Here is a 23,731-nt window from a genome sequence, read left to right as displayed (position 1 = left end):
ATTAGCACTGTCTAGCGAGCCACAGCGCCAGCATGGCTCCAACTTTATCTCATCAGCGCTAGTCTTGTCCAGCACTGAAAGGTTTAACCGCTGGTGTCTCAGCAAAAGGAAGCACGATTTGGCGGCGTAACCTGTCGCTGTCGGGGTACAGGGCATCTCGTCACAAAGAAGTTCTCTGAAGTCCAATGTCTGTAACACTGCTCATACGCACACACATACATTACCCTTACATATGCCTACCCATACATAAACATAAACACTGCTTGTATACATGTCTGCCCATACACACATTGACGCTTGCCCATACATACAAACATACCGGCTTGCCCTTACAGCACGCCTTTCTGCCCCTCTGATATGATGTGTATTATTCACCCATAAACCCCGAATAGATTGTAAACTTCCAAGGGCCCTCTTCTCTCAGCTTATACCTTTCTGTCTTAGTGTGTAAGTCTTCCTGTTCATTACGTACATTGCCGATTTTAACCCCTTAAGGACTATGGGTTGTCCTTAAAAACAATGCATTGTGAGCCTGTACATGTAGGGGTTAATGTTGTTAGTTGACACTTTGTGGTCACATTTTGTGCACTGCTCTATTCATGGACTGTAATGTAGTAATACTGTTATGTAAAACTATATATAATGTTCTCTGGTTATTCTGAACCTTTGTTTTATGTTATAAAATGCTGGAGTTTTTGTTTAAAATACACTGTTCCTACAATACGTGGCTCTTTGTAAACAAATCATACACCTACTCAGGTAAGCAGTCAGACACCACTCCCAGTTTCTCTTCCCCTCCTCCTTCTCTCCCGCGCTTCTTCCTAGGAGAAACAGGGAGGGGATTGTAGTGTGTGTGTGTGAGTGTGTGAGTGAGTGTGACCCGGATCAAAGAGAGACTCCTGATGATTTAGAGCCAGTGACTGGGATCATAGCGATAGATGACTGGGACGTCTTGGAACAAAGTGACCGGTATGAAAGGAAAGGGGAGAGTTCCACGATCAGAGGAAGTGGCTAAGAGATTCTGAGGTCACGATTGCTGTATTGAACAAGTCTGGACATTTATAGATAAACAAAGCATACACACAGTAAAAAAGAAAAACACCAGAGGCTTGTGAGATCCAATCCAGACCATGAAGGATCGATTGGATCAACTTAAAGCGGTAAGTGTGTTTGCGAGTGTACACGGTACCTTTATAATACATTTATAACCAAGATATGTTTTATTGCTTTTTTTTATATGCATGTGACATATGAATGACACTGCATTCAGCTCTACTTTTTACAGATAGATTATTTTACCACACTAATAGACTGACATTTGTAGCCTTCAATCAAGCCCTTGGTTAAAAGGTTTCTACTACTGTAGTATATCATAACATAATCAGTTAATATGAAATTTACCCAAAGCCTCCCGCTTAATGGCTAGTCAGCTACTTTAAGAAAAAAAACCCCATGGTACACCTGTTAAGCTCTGATAACGCCATATCATACCTGTAATTCTGTATTCTGTAACAGAATATAACTTTTGAACAAGTAATTTTGTACTATAATTAAAGCTTGACTAATACAGAATGTAATAGACAGCAATATAATGTGTAATGATTAGGTATTTAGGAATGTGTGAGGAAGATTTCTTTTTATTTAAATGATCTGACGTTAAAGTTGCTCAGTCTGATAAGATACACTATTGCCCCTCTAATTTAATAAACTAGGTACATGTGCAAAACATAAAATGAACCTGTAATATAAATATAACATGACCCAGTTAGTACATTTTACTTGAGGTTTCTTATATTTTAATTTAGTTTTTCCTGTAACTTTTTAGCTCGTCGGCAGCGATCGGAAAACTGCATATAAGTCGTATAACATGATTGTATAAAACGGTACAAAGCAAAAGTTCCAAATTAACTACAATACATAAGTAGACATATAACTGCTATAGGTCTAGGATGCATTAAGCAGACTTCAGTAGGTGGAAGTGACGTATAGAATATGTACCTTCATGCATTTATAGGTATAGGCCACGAATACAGGTTTTTTCCCCATGGTACAGAATTATAGAGAGGGTAGAAACCAGTTTGTCGGGTTTCTAAAGGTACAAACTAAGCTGACGTAATTCTTTTAAATGCTGTATGTCACCCTGGATACCTGTTGTATGTACAGTCACATGAAAAACTGGGATAGGCAACCTATCTCAAATCAGCTGCTGTGAACTACAGCCCAGCCTTTTCCCCAAAAAATCCTTGCCCTTATATTCAAAGAGTTAATTTCAGAATGAGAGACGAACCCAAACTCAGGGCCGAGGATGTTTTGTTCCAAAAATCTACTCGATCCAACGTCGAAACCCAGAGCAACAGGAAAACGTCCCGGGGAAAAGTCTGTGCGGTAGCTTGGCCAGGGTTCTATGTCAACGGCTAGGTAAACCCGGTCCTAAAGATGGGTATTAATAAAACCAGGGTTCCCAAATGAGCTCCTTCTCTGTAACCACCGCAGTGATTTGCCCACCGTGAGCATAGTGTAACCCCAAAAGAGTGACATGGTGGGACAACAGGTGTCAGTAGCAATGCAGTTCCAATTGTCGTTGGGCATAGGTCCCGGTCAGATGCAGGAAGGGTTTTACGGTCACCCTGTGCCCCCCAATGAGCACAGTGTGATAGGGCTGCAAGTAACGATTATTTTTGATTAATTCATTTTAACTATTTTTCATATTTAATAAAAACTGAGAAAAATGCCTCTTGTTTATATTTTCTTTTATTTGCCAACCTGCCCCCCAATTATGTACATCTCACCCCCAGCTTACCACTCTGCCCCAGAAAATGCCTTATACCCTCCTATATGCCAGAGATGCCACTGTGCCCCCTGATATGCCTTATAGCCCCATATATGCCACTGTGCCCCGATATGCCTTATACCCCCCTATATGCCACATTGTCCCCTGATATGTCACTGATTTGCCTTTTACCCTCGATATGCCACTGATATGCCACTGTGCCCCCTGATATGCCTTATAGCCCCTCTATGCCACTGTGCCCCCCTGATATGCCTTATACCCCAGATATGTCTTATGCCCCCCCTGATATTAGAAAAACTGACAGTGCTAAAATAGGTATAAAAATAAATGCTTTAATACATAGACATAAAAGAATAGATAATACAATACACAATATAAATATATATAAATATATGGGCAATACAAACAATAAATCAAATATTACAGCAATCCAAAAAAAAAACACAAATTAAAGAATGCACATAATTAATAGATCCCTGCTCCACCAGGGGTTAATATATCAACAGAAGAAACACGGAGCAAATAAGCATAAAAATAAAGATAATCCTCCAGGCTTAGTTTGCCCAGTTGTGCTTATTTGCCCCGTTTTTCTTTTGTTTATATATTAACCCATGGTGGTGGGGCAGGTAGGAGTGGAAGTAGCGGAGGTCGCGCACATCGTGCACTAAAATCCAAATCCCCTGCAGCGCTGCAGGGGACCTGGATCCTCTCTGGCAGCCGGTGGAGGTATGTGCGATGCTTCTCTGCTTCTCTCCTCCACTTCCGTTGGGGCTTCCATGATGGAGCACCGGAAGGTCGCGTGACACCGGTGTTCAGTAATAGAAGCCCCAGCGGAAGTGGAGGGGCGAACCGGAGGTTCTCTCCGCGCATCGTACAGACCCCCACCAGCTGACAGAGAGGAGAATCCAGGTCTCCTGCAGCACTGCGGGGGATCTGGATTCTAGTGTTATAATCCGTTTTCTATTTGAGCACGGATTATAGAGAAGGGGAGTTTTTCAGAGCATTTGCTCTGAAAAAACTCATTTTATAAATCGATAAAAATCGATTCAACTTTTATCTTTTTTTTTAAGGCTTCCTTATAAAACTAAGAAAGTGAATGAACCGTATAGTCTGTGTATTTTGGTTAGCCAGTGCAGAATGGTGTGGATAACATATTAACAAAACAATATTAATGAGTGAGAAAGGCTTCGGTTATTTACAAGCCACACTTTCCAGAAGGCTGATTGCAGATATGCCATTTTTTTTATTTTAGGAAGCCAGTATTTATGTTCCTGCTATATAATAGGTGTACTTGTAAGTCCCTCGGGTGTGCCTGGGAAATACATGAAACCCACCAGTATTGACATGAGAATAGATTTACTAGGCCAGTAAATGAACCCCCACTTACATCCATGATCCTAGATTACATGTCATGGTCTACAAGTCCCTCATGGTCCCCCCTTGTGGTTAAACCATTTGTCTCTTTTCCTCTATATTCAAGACATAAATAGCGTACTTTGTAAAGCTACTGTATCTTTGTATTACATGTTAGTCTGTATACCCTCTCAATAAATACATGTACACTTACATGTAACTTTACAAGCAATGTTTTACCTACTCAACTTTATACTTGCATGTGTATATTATGAGAACTCAAGACCACAATTTCTTAGCCTGTGATTACTTAGTATTATGGCATTTTGGGAAGGGCCAAAATCCATGTCATCATTTTGTTTAATTTCATTGTCAATGTATTTGCCAGTAAATGATTGGTAAAAAGGGATATTTGTGAAAATAAGCTGGAGTTGGTGTTGCGTAACCAGTATGTTCCAAAGGCACCATGCTACACTGATGTCTGAATACACACCTAAGGCTTCTTACTCTGCAGTCACGTCACCATCCCCCATTAAACAGTAAAAACCTTAATCACATGTTAGGTATTAAAGGATTATCCGCTGGCCATCTGCACGAAAAAGAAGGCCAGGGAAATGGAGAGACAGTGTGGAATAAAACTTCTGCTAGGGTAGACTGACAAACAGCCAAGATAAAAATAGACAATCAAAGCCTCAGAGGCAGGAACTAACAGGGAGTTTACTTGATCACCAGATTGAGAAAATGGGTCATGCAGTTAATGACTCATTTGAGACGGAATGGCCAGTAGCAACATGTAACATCCCAAGTCTTCCTCTAGCAAGCATATGTCTTGATAAAAGTTTATTGGGGGAAATGGGAGTGACAATAGACCAGAATGTTTTTTTCTTGTTGGTATCTATTTTGTGGTAACATTACCGACGTCCAAACAAAAAAACTGGGGCGTAACTAGCCAGGAGGAACATCCACGGACAGTGTGGAATAAAACTCCAGCTAGGATACACTGACAAACAGCCAATATAAATATAGATTTCCAAGGTGTCAGAGGCAGAAACTAACAGGTAGATAACTTGGTCACCAGATTGAGGAAATAGGTCAGGCAGTTGATGACTCATTTGAGACAGAACATGTAGCATTCCAACTCTGCAATGATCTCTAGTGATCATATGTCCTGACGTATTTTGGTTGGGGAAACTAGGAGTGACAATACACCATTATTGCCGGCTCATATTTGTTGGTAACGATCTTGATGTTCAAAGAATAACAAAACTGCTGGACCAGAGGTATAGCTAGGCTGTATGAACATCCATCTCACAACATTTCAGAGGACCCACAACTGTCTATCCAGGCAGATGATTTAATTTAACAACCACAGAATGTCTAGAAGGAATGAACAGGAAGATGCAGAAACTGAGGACTCTGAAATGTTCATAATGTATTCAGTGAAGGTAAATATGTCTGTATAGTCATCAACTATACTACCAGGGAAAAGGATGCAGAAAGGGTGTCTTAGTAGGAGTTGTATATCATCTAAATCCATAAGTTACATGACTAACAAGAACCTAAAATTAAAGCTTGCAATAGAGAAATAAACAGGAATTCGTGTGAATTATTACATATGATTTTTAACCCTATATAGCCATGTAATGCTTATTGAATACTATGGTATACAACTTTGTGCTGTTGTGCAGTATAACTGTGTATGGTATTTCATTGTGTATTTTTGTCCTAAAGACACAGGATACCGATGACCCTGATGAAGTTGACATCTCCATTGATAATGCAGCTTTCATGGATGACTTCTTCTCGCAGGTGAGGTTGAAAACAAACATTCAAATGAAGAAATAAACCAGTTTAACCCCTTCAGGATCGGGATTTTTAAACTAGGGTGTCGCTAAAGGACCGGAGCCGTTTTTGTGTTTTTGCCATGTCTTTCTTCAACTGTAATTTCTCTCTTATCAATTGGTGCACCCACACAAATCATATATTGTTTTTTTCAGCACAAGTAGGGCTTTCATTTGGAACCATATTAAGCTGGGTAGTACATTGTTTTGTTTGAAATAAACTGGAAAAAGTGGGGAAAAATGAAAAAAACGCATTTTTTTTTACAGTTTTGTATACATACAAATTGTACACACATTGAACCAATGGGAAAAAAATATCCAAAATATATTCATTAAGTTGTCCTTATTTGTTAACCACCCAACATGGCCAGGATTTTTATCTATTTTGACCAGTATAGGGCAAATATTGCAAGGCATGCATCACGTTTTTGAAATGTAATTTTTTTCAAATTTGGCATGGTAGGCTAATAACTGCAATAGTTGTCACAGATACTGATTATCCCCCCAAAATTATATGTTTATGAACAGTAGCTAAGTCAAGGTGTACAACTAGGGTCATTTTGACACTTTTCAAACAGGGATTTAATCGCCAATTGCTGCCAAATTTTGAGGTATTTTTATATTTTTTGTTTTTTTTGCATATGTTGCAATGTTGCTTTATATTTTATATTATATTTTGTATAGAATATATATTTCTGTGCAACTGCAGAAAAAAACACCAAATTGTGTTCACCAACATCCCCCGGTTCCAACAAGGCCTCACATGCATGGTTCATGCATTTTGTGAGGAATCTATAAGGGCAAAACTGGAACATGCGCATTTTAGTTTTCAAATTTGGAATTTTCAGAAATTGGTTTCCTGGGCCCATATCCCATTTGGGACATTTTGGAAGCCCCCACTGTAAACTACCCCATAAAAGTATATATTTATGAACAGTAGATGAGTCAAGGTGTTCAACTAGGGTAGTTTTGACAGTTTCAGCCAGCCATTTCTTCACTGATGTCTGCCAAACTTCACAGGGAAATTATTTTATTGCGTTTTTAACGCATACATTTCAATGTTGCACTGAATTTCTTGCACACCATAAGTGCAACAGTGGAAGAAAACACCACATTTTGTTCACCGACATCCCATGAGTCCAACAAGGCCTCACATGCATGGTTCATGCATTTTTTGAGGAAGCTATGAGGGCAAAACTGGAACATGTGCATTTAAATTATTTAGAATTTTTTTTTTTTATCAGATTACTTGTGACAGGTTTAGGCCGCTGACATCAATCAGGGAGACCGATCAATAATCAGCGACTTAAAATGTCACCGACAAGTCATCAGGTAATAATTATGATTTTTTTATTTATTAATAATTTGTGTTTTTTCATAATTAACCTAGATGACCCCTCTCTTTGTAGAGCAGGGTCATCCGTGGGCTGCCATAATGATCCGATCACTCCTATTCGCCAGGAGCGATCTGATCAGCCCAGCATTTGACCTGGAAGCACCCTGGACTTTCAGGTCAGTGCTGTTATTTTTTTTTTTTTTTATTATTATTTTATTATTTTTTTAAAATTTATTTATTTTTTCTTTTTTTTTAAAATTATTATTTTTTTAATTTTTTTACTCTTTCAATGCTGATGCTCCATTGAAGCACAGCATTGACTGATATTTAGTCCCCACAAGCTTGTGGGGACTAATATTAACCCCTGCAATCCTGCGATGGGGGTCATACACAATCGCAGCATTGAAAGGGTTAATTGAGGAAGAGGGGGTAGGGGTTAACTTAGCAAGGGAGGGGGTGGGGGGGCTGGTCTCCACACTCATGTGGAGACCAAAGAACCCTGTCTCCCTGTCCCTGAAGCTGCCTCTGGCAGCTGGGACACAATCTCCCATAGACTGGAGATTGTAGGGGAGGAGTCTCATGGACTTCATGGAGCAATCAGGCAGCAGGGGGGTGTTGGGTCAGGTCCCCACACTTGTGTGGGGACCCATTCAACACGCCACCCCCTTCCCTGAAGCTGCAATCGCGGTTTCTGCCTAGAGAATCACTCCGTGGGAGTGATCGCAGGCTTGGGGGCGGGTTTAGAGAGGCTGTGCTGTCCGCCCAGACTCCTGGGCAGACAGCAGCAGCAGCAGCGCCCCCACGATCACCACGGTTGTGGCGATGTGGGGGCGGTTTTTGGAGGAGACGTACCTGGTACGTCCCGGTCTACCGGTGACCTGTAACCAGGAAGTACCAGGTACGTCCCGGACCTGAAGGGGTTAAATATTTTTTTTACATTGTCATTTTAAGACACTGTAGTTGTAGCTGAAGTTTCGCACATAAAGAAACAGAAGATACATTATTAGACCTTCTAGTTTGTCCACTTTCTACCTCCTTGTAAAATTTCAAGCCGTATAGACTCATTAGTAATATCCTAGAATCCCCAAAAGCTAAATTATACATTGGACATCCACATTCCATAATGAACAAGTGAACCTAGCAATAACGGTCCACATACTACAATTTAGCCGTTTCGCCCTGGTAAAAATATTATTTGCCGTGATATAAGGTATCATAAGAACCTAGAAATTTTAACATTTCTCTCAAACAGAGAAAGTATTTCTTGATAGTGGGCACCATACATCTGTGGTGACTATGGATACCACTGATGCTTTTAGAAGAGAGCTGCAATTTTTTGGTAACTATTTTGCCAAACTGTGATTGGAAAAACCAGGGATTAGGACTAATCTAATTGGTTTGGAGAACCAATTATTGAAGTGGCAGGGAGAGTATTCTTTTTGGGTCAAAAGAGTAATGTCATTGAAAGGTTGAGCTTGATACATTATGTGCACCACCCTTTAAACATTTGGGGTCACTTTTCTTTGTTTTTGAAAGAAAAGCAAATTTTGTCTATTAAAATATCAAATAGATCAGTAATAGTGTAGACATTATTAAGGTTGTAAATGACTATTGTAGCTATATAAACGGCTAATTTTCCAGTGTTCCAATTGCATGTTCTAATCCACGTTTAAGTTTAAAAGGCTAATTGATCGTTAGAAAACTCCTTTGCGATCCCAAACGTTTAAATGGTAGTCTATGTATATAACAGTGACCAGGAGTATGCTGGAAATTTATCATGCACATTTTCTGTCTCTGACCCATTTTAGAAATGTGCTGCATTTTAAAAAATAAACTTTGCAATATTCCCAAAGGTCAAAATATACACGTGATTATTAGGAAATATGTTTATAACTCCAACAGATTCTACACTTAACAAAGAAGTTATACAAAGGTATTTGAAGATTACATTTTTAAGATATATAGTTTAAAAGTATACTGCTGTATTAACTCGGGCATAAGGTGGCAAAATCCATGATAAATTCCTGCCTCGAAGTCCTGTTTATCCCCTCACCAAATGTGGGGAGTAATTTAAAAAATGAAGAAGGAAAATCTAATGAAGAAGAATAATCTTCCTAAACCAGACAACCGGAAGTTAAGAGGACTCCCATCCATGGTTTACACATACATTGTTTATTATAAAATGTAAACATAATTATGTTATGTAAACTGTAAGATGTGGGAGTTTCAACAGGCAAATCCAGAACACAATGTTACATTTGAGACAATTGTCATAAAAAGAGATGTTCCTTTGATGTTTGTCTTAGTAAATATTTCTGGCCTTGTTTTTCTGTTGTCTTTAGCCTGCTATCACTGAAAAAACCATTCTTTTGCCAGTATTATCAACCTGTATTTTATGTTCCTTACAAAATCTTTTGATAGATTGAGGAGATCAGACAGAACATTGAAAAAATCTCCGAGAGTGTCAATGACACAAAGCGACTTCACAGTGTAATCCTGTCTGCACCGCTTCCCGAACAGAGTACGTAAATATCATTGGGTGCAATACAGTATCACAGAATGCATTACCTTTTTGGTTATACATGTGGACACACTCAGATGTTGGATATAAAAACAAAACCTTAAAATAAGAGCTTAAAATCAGGAAATGGGATGGTCCAAACCTTAATATAATATATACAGTGTGTGTGTGTGTATGTGTGTATATATATATATATATATATATATATATTTACAAAAGTGACACCCTTCACATTTTTGAAAATATTTTATTATCTTTTCATGTGATAACACTGAAGAAATGACACTGCTACAATGTAAAGTAGTGAGTGTACAGCCTGTATAACAGTGCAAATTTGCTGTCCTCTCAAAATAACTCAACACACAGCCATTAATGTCTAACACCTTGGCAACAAAAGTGAGTACACCCCTAAGTGAAAATGTCCAAATTGGGACCAAAGGGTCAATATTTTGTGTGGCCACCATTATTTTCCGGCATTGTCTTAACCCTCTTGGGCATGGAGTTTCACAGGTTGCCACTGGAGTCCTTTTCCACTCCTCCATGACAACATCACAGAGCTGGTGCATGTTAGAGAACTTGCGCTACCCCATCTTCCGTTTGAGGATGCCTCACAGATGCTGGAGACATGCTTGGCCAGTCCATCCCCTTTACCCTCAGCTTCTTTAGCAAGGCAGTGGTCATATTGAAGGTGTGTTTGGGGTCGTTATCATGTTGGAATACTGCCCTGCGGCCCTAATAGTAGATTAGGTTGAGAAAAGACTTGCATCCATCAAGCTCAAAAAGCACTAAATAAATATTAATTCCAATGCAATCATACACAGCCCTTTATGTTTTGCTTCATTAAAAAAAGTATCCAGGCCCCTTTTTAAAGTGTTTCATTATAACACATAGCTATAGTATATTACCTATACTTAGGGTGACTACATGTCCCGGATTGCCCGGGACAGTCCCACAATGGGACTTTAACTCCTGGGCAGCCTCAATCCTGGACAATGCCTTGTCCCGGAAGGAGGAGTCTGACTGAAGGAGGTCTCAGCCAATCAGGAGAGACTTCTCAACTCTCCTGATTGCCTGAGAGTTCAGAAGCCTCTCCTGATAGGCTGAGTCCCTCCTTCACACCAACTCAGAGTAAGCTGCAGCCAGAACCAGGTATGTGTGTTTGACTCTGCGTGTGTCACAGTGTGTTGTTTGTCTGACTGTGTTTGTCAGAATGTGTGTTTGTGTGACTGTGTGTGTAATGCCTGGTAATAGAGGAGTTAATTATATGAATCTACTCATGCCTGGTATTAGAGGGGTTAACATTATATATACTATATCTACTCATGTCTGTAATGAGTGTATGTATATAATTAAATCTGAAATCAACATGCTTTCCAAGGCTTCTTAATAATTATTATATAATAGTTAATGTGGATCAGGATGTATGTGATTATATATATATATATATATACACACACACACCTGTAATCTAATTTGCTTCATAGTGTGTTTCCCTGAATGGCAGAAAAAAATGTGGTCATCCTACCTATACTAATCTGTAGGGCTGCAACTAACGATTATTTTAATAATGGATTAGTTGGCCGATTATTTTTTTAGATCAATCAATCGGATAAAAAAATGCAATTTTTTTTCAATTTCAAATAATGTAATAAAAAACGTACAATTTACACTTTCATCTCTTTATTGCAATGGCCGCTCTCTATTCACCTTCTTATTTTACTGACATAATAATAAAAGCTACAAGAACCCAAATACAAAGTTATTAGTAAATATTAATTCATATGTTAACTATTTTTTATATTTAAAACTGAGAAAAAAAGCCTTGTTTACATTTTTTTTATTTACCAAACTGCCCCCAGTTATGCACATCTGACCCCCAACTTGCCACTCTGCCCCCATATATGCCTTATACCTCTTATATGCCAGATTCCACTGTGCCCCCTGATATGCCACTGTGCCCCCGATATGCCTTATACTCCTTATATGCCAGTGATATGCAACTGAGCCCCCTGATATACCTTTTACCCCCAGATATGTTTTATGCCCCCCTGATATGCCTAATATCGATATGCCTTATACCCCCTATATGCCCTGAAATTCATAATATCCCCCATACACCACTATAACTCACCCATACACCACTCTGGCTCCCCCCCCCTCCCATACACCACTCTGGCTCCCCCCCCTCCCATACACCACTCTGGCTCCTCCCCCTCCCATACACCACTCTGGCTCCTCCCCCCTCCCATCCTTCTGGAGATGGGTTCTCCAGAACTGTAAGGGCCTGACCAGAGATCTGTAAAATGGAATAAAATTCTCTCTCGTCGTGCTGCTAATTCCTCTCCCTATGCAATCCAGCATCCTGCTTGTTTTTATTTTAGCTGCTGTATTGCATTATTTGCTTACCTTTAAATCATCACAAATAATTACTCCTAAAGACCTTCTGTAATATTAGCATACCTGGGAACTCGCAGATTCTCCACCCATTTTCCCCTTAATGTGGCTGCAGAGGCCGGCGGGTATTCCTTCTCGCACCTTGGGTTACTGATACCCACCATAATTCAAGCATATGCAGGACTGAATTTTTTTTTTTTTTACATATATTTATAGAAACCAAGGATGAGCTGGAGAATTTGACTTTAGAGATCAAGAAAGCAGCTAATAATGTGCGGTCTCGTTTAAAGGGTGAGTGATTTGGTATCATGGACACAATAAGGTGAATTGGTACAGGACATAACGCTTTTTATGCTTGAAGGGAGCATGTCAAATTATTTGAGGGTCGCATCAGTCGGCAAGCCATCATCTGGACAACAATTATCTTAGAGTCCGGAAGCAGCACTGTAGTTTTAGCTCATTTGCAAATATTGAAACTCCACCCAAAAACTAGGTTTAGAGGGGATTAATTTAGTTAAGGTGGATTCAACTACGGGGAGCATTCAAAGTTGGTTTCCACAACAACTGACAGATTAAAAAAAACAAACAAAAAAAACAAACCAAGGGATTTGATCTAAATTGACCAGTTGGGGTGGAGAGAGGGCATAACAAATAACCAAAAAGCACACATCATTAATAACCAATGAAATGGGACGTTTTTGAATCCTCACCGAATACAGGGAGTTTGGATGACCTTTTCTGAATTTGTACCTATCCACTGAAACCTCAGTATTCTGTACACTGATCAGCCATAACACTATGACCACCTGCCTAATATTGTGCAGGCCCCCCTTTTGCCACCAAAACAGCCTTCTGAAAGTGTGCTGTGGTATCTGGCACCAAGACATTAGCGACAGATCCTTTAAGTCCTGTAAGTTGCAAGGAGGGACCTCCATGGATGCATACTGGTGCCATGTGTTCTCCGGGTAAGCGACGCACATGTACCCAGCCATCCATGTGATGTAAAAGAAAACGTGATTTAGCAGAACAGGCCTCCCTCTTCCATTGCTTTATGGTCCGGTTCTTATCCTTGTTCCCTTTCAATTGTGGTTAAACGCATCTGGCTAGAACAGAAGAAAGAAGAACTAGATATAAGTTCTAGATAGAAGAGTAATAGATGTGAGAGTAATGAACATATCCGGCTGTAATTTGTTTGATACATCGGTATAAATCTATAGGTGATATTGATAAAAAGAATCAGTTGAGATCTCAGGCGGCACAATAAACCTGAGTCTGCAATAATAAATCCCAAATATAAATACTTGGTCTTCGAAATCTGTTTTAGGGATGGAGCAATCTATAGAACAAGACGATATGCAGTCATCTGCAGACCTTCGAATACGAAAATCCCAGGTGAGACTAGTAGTCTGCTTGTTTCTATTGATTTTAGTAGGGGTCCTATAACACTTGGAAGGTTGAGATTTAGCTGTAAGTGAACAACAAACTCTTCCTGTGTGTAGGAACCATCCAAGCCTTTAGTACATTTTCAGAAATATAATATTTTTTTTCCGCAGCACTCTGTTCTTTCTCGGAAGTTTGTGGATGTCATGACAAAGTACAACGAAGCACAAGTGGATTTCAGAGAAAGAAGCAAGGGGCGGATACAGAGACAGCTGGAGATCAGTAAGTAAATGGTTCATCTCATTTGTGCACGCATTCTTTTCTGAGTATGTACATGTCATTTACAAGCCAATGTAATTTGAAGAGTATACTGTAAATAAAATCAACAAGTTATTCACCACAACATTGCATAATTTGTGTAAATATGACATCATAAATCATATTATACATTTACTAAACATTTTACTATTGCATCCGTTCACCACCTCATTGAGGAATAGCCAGTTTAAACCCATAAAGGAGATATGCTACGGGAGAGAGCTGTAGTCGCTCCCAGAGATCTCCCAGATGTATCATCCTTTTGTCCCTAAAATCGCTTCCAGCACCAGTCAGTATGCACACTATGGAACCCTGCTATGTGTACCCAAAAACTAGACACAACCAACTCGAATTGAGTACAGCAAGAATGAACATTTTATTATTGTAAAACATAGCCTCATATATCCACAGAATTGCATTAACATAGATATACAACCTAACCTTTAATTCCCCTGGCAGCAATCCTATTGATGGGATTAGTTAGACGATGGAGTTCCTACCTGTGTTATGTTTGTTCAGCAGCCATCTCTGAGTACCTTTTAAAAAGAAGACTGAACTGCAACCAGTTCAGTCTGGGAGCACAGCCCTGCCGCACCTAGAGTTGTGGATGCAGGGGGCTGGCAAGAGCCACCTGTCCCACTAACCAGTACTGGGGTGCACTTAAAAACTGGGGAGTTCGGGGTCCCAGGCGAGGACAACATAATCTGTGGGTAGCAGGCTTGCTTTCAGTCCTCTCCAGGGGCCCCAGTGATGGACAGTTCCGTCACATATCTCCTTTTTCTAGGGGAGAGTGGCGGTCTGAGAAGACCCCAGACGGTTTGACTCCAAAGTCAGTCTGTAGATCTGGACCACCACTGCCAGCCACAAATTGGTACTCCTACCTGTGCTATCTTTGTTTGGCAGCCAGGCTGGAGCCATCTCTGAGTACCTTAGGTGCATGACAGGTCATTCTGCCACAATAAATATATAAATATATAATGTATTTAATAATTATACATTTCATGTGTGCATATGAAATTCTTGAAATATTTTTTGTAGGCATTCTGCCTTATTGTTTTTCTCCATTTGTGTTATTCACGATTGAAATAGAACATTAAAATATTTTCTTTAACTTGGGGTTCATGACATTTTATACCTGAATTTTTTTTTTGTTTTATGTAAGATTAATTATTCCTCACTATCTTGCAGCTGGTAAAAGTACTACAGATGAGGAACTGGAGGAAATGTTAGAGAGCGGAAATCCTAATATCTTCACATCTGGGGTAAGAACTGGCTTAAGAGAAGGCTTACATTATAAGACCAAAACCAGACCATCACACGTTTATGAAATTGTTGGACATACCATTCAAAAACCATGGGAATCAATATGGAGTTGATCCCCTCCTTTGCAGCTATAACACCATCCACTCTTATTGGAAGGCTTTCTACAAGATTTTGAAGTGTACCTGTGGGAGTTTGTGCCAAATCGCCCAAAACACCATTTGTGGGGTCGGGCACTGATATTGGCCTAATGTGCTTGATCTTATATACCTGTTAGCTATGGGTGTGACTAAAACACCTAAACTTAAGAAGGGTGTGCACATACTTTTGGTCATATAGTGTAGATCCAAGGGACCATTGCAAGGGAATCTAAAAACAAAAGAAGAGGAGGTAAAAGGTGTAATAATTAGAGAATGTTACAAAGATTAAGTGAGAAAGGAAAATGAAGAAAAATAGGCAGCATTTTGAATAAAACAATGGAATTATAGTGTGGGCAGTTATGGCAATAAAATCTAATCTCAAAGAATGACTTCACATAGAAGGTTGAGATTGTACAGAGAAACTGACAAATGCAATGTAATATGCAAGCAAGAAAATACCAAGAACAACAAACAAAGAGAATATTACTGTATTTGCTCGATTATAAGACGACCCCCCAAATCTGAATATTAATTTAGGGAAAAAAAAGCCTGAATATAAGACGACCCTATAGGAAAAAAGTTTTACCAGTAAATGTTAATTCATGTAAACTATTTTTTCTAATGAAAGCTATGATTGAGAAAAATATTTTGGTTTTATTTCCTTCTATTTTCCAACCTGCTCCCCCAGTTATGCACATCTGCCCCAGAAATGCCTTATACCCCCTATATGCCACTGTGCCCCATGATATGCCTTTTAACCCTATATGCCACTGTGCCCCATGATATGCCTTTTGACCCCCTATGTGCCACTCTGCCTCCAGAAATGCCTTATACCCCTATATGTCACTCTGGCATTAAGGGGGTTAAAAGGCATATTATGGGGCAGAGTGGCATATAGGGAGGTTTAAGGCATTTCAGGAGGCAGAGTGGCGTATAGAGAGTTAAAAAGGCATTTCTGGTGGCAGAGTGGCATTAAGGGGGTTAAAAGGCATTTCATAGAACACTCTGCCTCCAGAAATGCCTTATGTCCCCTATTTAACACTCCCCCGCCCCCCCCCCCAACTTACCGGTGCTTCTGACTCCCCTGTCATGCAGCCGGGGCAGCGCGGGGTGTAGATGTCTACGCGATTTGCTGCAGCCGGAAAGAGGTGTGGCTAGCAGCGGGGGTTGTCTGCGTCCATCGCGCAGACCTTCCCTGGCTGTCAGAGATCAGAGTTTCCCGTACCTCCTTCCGGCTGCAGCGTAAGTTGTCTACGCGAATCGCGTAGACATCTACACGCTGCCCCGGCTACACACCGGGGACTCAGAAGCACCGGTAAGTGGGGCGGGGGGGGGCCTGGAGGATCCAGGTCCCCTGCAGCTGCGGGGGATCTGGATTTTAGTCGTCTCATAGTCAGACCGATTTGAGGTCCGATTATAAGACGAACCCGATTATAAGACGAGGGGTATTTTTCAGAGCGTTTGCTCTGAAAAAACCCTCGTCTTATAATCGAGCAAATGCGGTATTTGGTACCGTTTGGTTGCATATCTTGGGCCAGAGACTTTGCTCTTGATTCTACCCCCTAAAGCTGGTGAGATAGAGATCGCTTTCTAAGATCATCCAATAGCATAATAGCTTGCAAATAAATGGAAGAAAAGATATGTCTGAAAAAAAGCATGTATTTGTGTGTACAACAGTGGGAGTGAGAAAGGAAGCATCCCAATATCCAAGTCCTCATCTTAAATCACACCATGTTCTCTTTGATCTACAGATAATCAATGACTCGCAGATATCTCGTCAGGCATTGAGTGAGATTGAATCCCGGCATCGAGATATTGTACGTCTTGAGAGTAGCCTGAAGGAGCTTCATGATATGTTCATGGACATTGCAATGCTTGTGGAAAACCAGGTAACAAACAATGATTTAGTGACAAGAAAAACAAGTTCAAATATGATGAAGGTTAATGGATGGGATAAATTAAGTCTAGGTGTAGTTTGCAGTTTGTTTATATGCTGCTTGCATGGCCTTAAGGATTCAATAGAGTTCTGAATTTTGTCTCGTTTTCTGCTCTTAATGCTTTGCATGGAGATTCAGCCACAACGTAGATCAGGTAACTATGCATGCAATTTGGTGTACTTTTGCTCTGAATGTCCAGTGCTATCATGTGTAATCCTGCTTGAGTAGTAACTTTGACTTGCTCACATTGGAAGTAATATCTTTCTTTGTTCCTGGCAGGGTGAGGAGATAGATAATATAGAGATCAATGTCATGAAATCAGTGGAACATGTGGAGAAAGCCCGTGAGGAAACCACTAAAGCTGTGAAATACCAGAATAAAGCACGCAAGGTGAGATTAGCTGTGTAGCGGGATATTATGATCAACAGGAAGTGGAATCCTGCTTCAGCTGAGCTAAAGTGCAGACCTAAGACATATAGGAGAGACAATCAAGGGTGACACAGAGGATATCCCAAAATACCCAGCTATCTTTATGTACATTTCTGTATTTTCACCAATAACCTTTTAAATGACATCTATATCTCAAGCCTTTACTTTTTCTTCTATTTCATTTTCATATCCAATTCCATCTCTGTTAAATTATTGGCCCTCCCTCTCATCCAACTCTACCTACTCTTCAATCTACTGCTCTATATCTGTATTCCTGCTTTCCTCTTCCATTGTACCCCATTTTTCCTTTTTGCTATCCCTCTCCTCGTTATAAAGGGTGCCCTTATAGATCGCATAGAATATAACATGGATGAATCGGTGGGTTTTGTGGAAAGAGCTGTCGCTGACACAAAGAAAGCTGTAAAATACCAGAGTGAGGCACGAAGGGTGAGAACTCCAAATTCCCTTCCTCATACCATACAGTTATACTTAACATTCCTTAGCCAACCATAGATATCCTTAGTTTGTTCCCCTTTATAAATAGCTTTGATTACTCCCTAGTAACTAGCAGTGAACTGATTGTTGCATCACTTTTTCCCCATCTAATCCCACCCAAAATATATATATATATATATATATATATATATATATTCTGGACCCAAACCAAAAATTCAGGATTCACTTGGCCGAAGCAGAAACCGAAAATGACCCCCACACACACCTTTAAAAAAAAAAAAAAAAAAAAAAAAGCACACTTTTATTAAAAGTAAGTAACACACCAAAACTGGGGAAAAAAATCAATAACAATATTAATATATATGTATATGATTGTTAACAGTAATCACACTACTATCATGCCCAGGTTCCAGCATGTAACGGTTGCCTGGGCAAGTGTGATTGCTGTTAACAATCATATATTAATATTGTTGTTGAATTTTTCTGTCCAGTTTTGGTGTGTTACTTGGTGGTTAACACACAAAAACTGAACAGAAAAATTCAACAACAATATTAATATATGATTGTTAAGCGCAATCACACTTGCCCAGGCAACCGGTACATGCTGGAACCTGGGCATGATAGGACTATGATTACTGTTAACAATCATATATATTTAATATAGCAATCGCACTCTTGTCATGCACAAGCAGGTAATGCATGCTGAAACTTGGCTACCTGCCCCCCTTGTGTATTGATGCTGCCAGCACTATGGGGTCTGTATATCACTTACAGCCTCCCTGTGCCATGCCCCCCACCCACGCACACATGATATCACACACACACTGATTAATTTACTAATTCACATTTATTCATTCACAAATCAATTTATAACTTATTTGAAATGTGTTTTTTTTTTTTTTTGTTGTTGTCTCTCACTGTTCAAATAAACCTACCATTAAAATTATAGACAAACATTCATTCACTCATTCATGTACTCATATTCATTCCCTTACACCCTCCTCTTACCTGAACTGCAGAGCTCTCACTCCCAGACTTTCGCGGGGGCTCTGCTGCCTCTTTCTGTGCGAACAACTTCTCTTTACCCCCAGGGAAATATATCGGTGCATCCCTAGTATGTATGTATAGATATAGATATATAGTTCAAATGTAGTTCTGAAAAATGTTTAGTTTTTTTTTTTGCCTGTCCCCTTTCATTCTGCATTCCTGTACACTCTGACACAGTTATGACACACAATAAGAGCTTTCAGGAAATAGGAAAACCCATATGTCATACACAAAGACATAAAATAGAAGAATCAAGATGAAAAACATTTTTTTTTTTTTTAAATAAGTGGTAACTGTGATAGCCCATAGATGGATATTGTGAATGAGTCTCAGGAGGGTAATTTACAAGTGGTACAGACCCTTCTGACCTGTATAGCTAAAATAATTTTAAGTTTTCCTTTGCTTGATTTCCCTTACCCAGAAAATGATCATAATTGCTGTGGTGGTAATTATCCTGCTAGGAATTTTGGCTCTGATTATCGGCTTGTCTGTGGGATTGAAGAGATGATGGTAAAGGTGATACCTGTGTGAGGGAAAAATACTTGTAAGTAGCGACAATTTATATAATGGAGAATAATTATTGCAGGTACTTTTTTGTTTGAGGGCTTTTCGTAAGAATATTAATGTATTGGCTACTCGAAAGTGTGGTTTCAGCCACTGTAATGAATGAAGGCAATTGAGATTTTCTTATACAATGGTAATATTCAAGATCTACTAGGGAGATATACTTACTACATAGTGGAAGATATATGTGACTAGATTACTAATGTTCAAATATATAAAGGGTTGTTTAAACAATGACCATTTTTTTACCTAAGTTATGGCTAGTACAAGAGTTAAAGGGTGATACATTTAGGAACAGCTGTGGGACGTATTTTATGTTTTATAGAAATGTCATGTTACATGAGATATCCTTCCAGCAGAACTGGTATTAAACTTTGCTCCTAAGTACGTTGTGTGACCAAAAGTATGTGGACACCTGCACATCACACCAAAATGAGATTGCTTGACATCCCATTCTACAGCCATGAGCTTTATTATGGAGTTACCCCCACCCCCCATTTGTAAGGTTAGGCACTGATTTTGGAAAATAAATTTACCTCAGGCTGGCGCAGTTGTAACTTTAAATAATGGCAAGTCAAGGTTTCCGGTATTGGAGCTATTTTGTGAGTCGTTACATAGACTGTTTGCTATTAAAAGGTTCATTCTCAGGGTAAGCTCATTTAGAAAGTTCCCTTGTATGACAGGACAGCCTGGCTCCAATTGGCATTCCAGTTCATTCCAAAGGTGTTCGATGGGATTAAGGTCAGGGCTCGGCACAGCACACTTGAGTTCCTGCACATCAAGCTCATCAAACTATGTCTTTATGGAGCTTGCTTCGTGTACAGGGGTCCAGTCATGCTGGAACAGGAAAGGAGTTTCCCCAAACTGGTGCCACAGAGTTGAATCACTTCACAATACTGCTTATAGTGTACCGGAGCAGATTTAGCAGGGTAGAAATGATTTGTGGCAAAGGAGGCATTTAAAGTCACTGAGCTCTTCAGTGTGACCCATTCTACTACCAATGTTTTATTTATTTTTATATAGAGAGAGGAAAGCCAATGTGCTTGATTTCATGCACTTGTTAATAATGGATGTGGCTTAAATACCTAAACTCAATAGGTGGGAGGGGTGCCCACAAACTTTTGGTCATATAGTGTAGCTTTACCATCACGAAAACCGTTGAGTGTAGTCTGTGTAATTTAGTAATGCAAAGTGATTTTGTATTTTATATATACAACTATTTAATACTAAAACTATGACCGTTTTCGTCTAAAAACTATAACCTGCTCTCATTTCATTTTTCAGCCAAAAAAGCTTTTGTTGAAATCATATACCCCAGATTATCTCTATTACCGTATTTGCACCAATATAGGCCGCACTCCCCCCCCACACTTTAAAGACTTAAAGGGGGGGGGGGGAGTGCGGCCTATATTCGGGGTTTAGCGCAGGAATGCGCAATTCGTATCACCGGACGCCCGGGACATGCAGTTCCGGGCAGGCAGCAGGGTTAGGATACAGATCCCCCGCAGCGGTGCAGAGGACCTGCATCCTACTCTCCGGTAATCTGAGACAGCCTCCCCTGCCAGCACTTTCCACAGGGCAATGCTGGCAGGGAAGATTGTCTAAGCGATGAGCGTAAACAAACTCCGCTGCCGGCACGTCTGCTCGATGTGCTTTAACAATCTCCATTGCTGGGGATTCCCACGGGGGGGAGCACACTCGCCGGTGAACGTCTGCGTGATAAGCTTTAACAATCTTCCTTGCCGGCACCGGAAGTTGTATACGCGTTCTGCGTAGAATAGATGTCCCACGCCGGCCCCGCAAGACACCTGGGGCTTCATGAGTGACAGCATGTCTCCGGGGGGTGGGGGGGGGACACTGAGTGGCAACATGTCTATTACACTTTAAATTACAATTTTTCTTTAAAAAAGCACCTAACTTTTAGAGTGCGGCCTATGATCGAGCCAATACAGTATTAGCATACCTGGAAACTCTACTGTTTTGGTCCGGAGATCTCCGAGTGAAGCACCGGTTCTCCGGGGCAACACCCAAAAGCACCATGCTCCCCGCCCATTCTGCTTTAAATGGGGGTGTTTCCCTTGATGTCAGCGGGAATGCCCACCGACGTCAGTGGGCAGTCCTGGCTGCGTCCCACAAGGGAAGGCTCCGGGTAGCTGGATCTGAGAAGTTCCCAGATATTATTATTAGTAAGGTAATATGATCTTTCCAGGCAGCGAGATATCCAAAAAAGGTTTGAAAAGCAAATGACACTATTTATGTTGCCATTGTCATAAAATCAGATAGATATATTTTAAAATAAACAGTTTAGAAAAAAACTAAATAATCATAATGGGGAATCTTTCTTTTGTCTGCTTATGTTCAACAGGATTATTTTTTTGTAAGATTGTGGGGAAATGCAAGTCACTTCTTATAGGCTACTTTTAAGAACAAAACTAAATGATATATGCATTTTTAGACCGTGCTTTCGCTAAAATAGTCTTATAATCCTTATTTATTTTTATCCTTAGTTAAGCACCCCATCACCACACCACCCGATCCAACCTACCACAATAAGTCTTCACTTTGTCCTTGGTACATGGAAATGGATCCAAATTTTAACCTCTGGAAGTCCCATATGCTGTTATATTTATAGTCAATTTTACCATGGCAAACATGCACCACACCTTATGGTTGATCTGATCTCATTTATCTCTAGTTCATATTGCACCCTTGACTGAACTGGAGAACTCTTGACACATTGCATGTTTTCTCTGTGTTACTTTGGTAGCGCAAATCAATAAGCAGCAACCACAGTACACACTCAAAAGAAAAGTGAAGAATCGTCTTCTCCAGTACTTCTCCAGTGGGGTAGTACTGATTTTGGTTCTCATGTGGATCTTTGGAGATGATTGAAAAGGAACGTTTTTTTATCCCTCCTAGATATATTGTATTTTAATATTGCTGTATTTTATACCATAAAAGGATGAAGTCAAATCACAATAATATACTGCTTGGTCCAGAGGCACAGGAATTTAATGAATGGCTCAGGACCAGCATGCACATACAGTCATCCAATATGGCATTGCACCGCTAAGATGTAAAGGACACTAATAATGCATTTAGCTACATTACCTTTGTAAAGTAAATGTTTTGTGAGATTTTGTATATTTATTTTTCCTTACCTTTGGTACAATTTATTACAGGTTTTATTTCAACACATTGATAAAGCAATGTATTCCCTTTAATGGGGTTTAGTAAAGTACAGAAGCCAATTATATTAGAACCATAGGCAAGTGGAATGTGGACAGGCAGTTTGGTAAGCTAATTTGTAGAGACTCTGTCTGCTAGAAAATAATATATAATCAGAAAATCAATGAACACATATCCAGATAATGGAAAGAAGTAATCAAAACAGTATTTCCGTGCATAATCCATTCAGTCTCATTCCACTGACAATTTCCCATCCCTCACACAGTCCCTGTATACAGTCCCTTTTTATTTTTCATCTGGGCCAGATTTACACTCCTGGTAAACTAGGCTGAAAGACCATCACACCCCCACTAAGCAAAGAAGACATTAAAAAAAAAAATAATTAAAAAGTTGAAGCATTTGCATAAAATAAGAGGTATGAGTAGAATATATTCCGCAATTTGGGAGAGATTTCTAAAAATCAGCTGGTAAAAGTAGGACTGCCATGAAACACTGCCTATTTCATGCTAGAAGATGGTACTTTAGCCACATGCCTGGTCTGCCTAGTGGGAAATCTGGTCCACTTCTTCGCTCTTGCTTTCTGTCTTTCACTTTTTTCTCTCTCGCTTCCTTTTCTTCAACTCCTCCATACGGCAGAAGAAGATAATGATTCTAATTTGCTGTATAATTCTTGTAATTATCACAGCATCAACAATTGGAGGAATCTTTGCTTGAGGTGAGAGCATGGGAATGGGTAGCCATTGTTGTCAGAAAAGCAGGGAAATATCATAAAAAA

At 39.8% G+C, this 23,731-nt stretch overlaps 1 protein-coding gene across 5 annotated transcripts; it reads left to right on the top strand.

Annotated features, from left to right (window-relative positions):
• Window positions 1–1,130: 1,130 nt before the first annotated feature.
• Window positions 1,131–23,670, top strand: LOC149280602 (syntaxin-3-like). 5 transcript variants are annotated; one of them, XM_089500368.1, is made up of 10 exons: window positions 1,131–1,160; window positions 5,876–5,953; window positions 9,743–9,842; window positions 12,453–12,527; window positions 13,561–13,628; window positions 13,790–13,898; window positions 15,123–15,196; window positions 17,086–17,223; window positions 18,037–18,147; window positions 23,593–23,670. In XM_089500368.1, the coding sequence occupies exons 1-10, from the start codon at window positions 1,131–1,133 to the stop codon at window positions 23,668–23,670; spliced, it is 861 nt and encodes a 286-aa protein (XP_089356494.1). The 5 variants fall into 5 exon arrangements, with proteins under 5 accessions (XP_089356494.1, XP_089356491.1, XP_089356492.1 ...); XM_089500365.1 differs by having other exon boundaries at window positions 1,131–1,166; XM_089500366.1 differs by lacking the exon at window positions 18,037–18,147 and adding an exon at window positions 17,551–17,661 and having other exon boundaries at window positions 1,131–1,166.
• Window positions 23,671–23,731: the final 61 nt, after the last annotated feature.

Source organism: Sceloporus occidentalis, unplaced genomic scaffold, assembly GCF_023333645.1.
Source record: "Sceloporus occidentalis isolate IW3139 unplaced genomic scaffold, rSceOcc1.0.p SCAF_152, whole genome shotgun sequence".
Lineage (NCBI taxonomy): Eukaryota > Metazoa > Chordata > Lepidosauria > Squamata > Phrynosomatidae > Sceloporus > Sceloporus occidentalis.
This window is presented reverse-complemented; position numbering and strand designations above follow the sequence as displayed.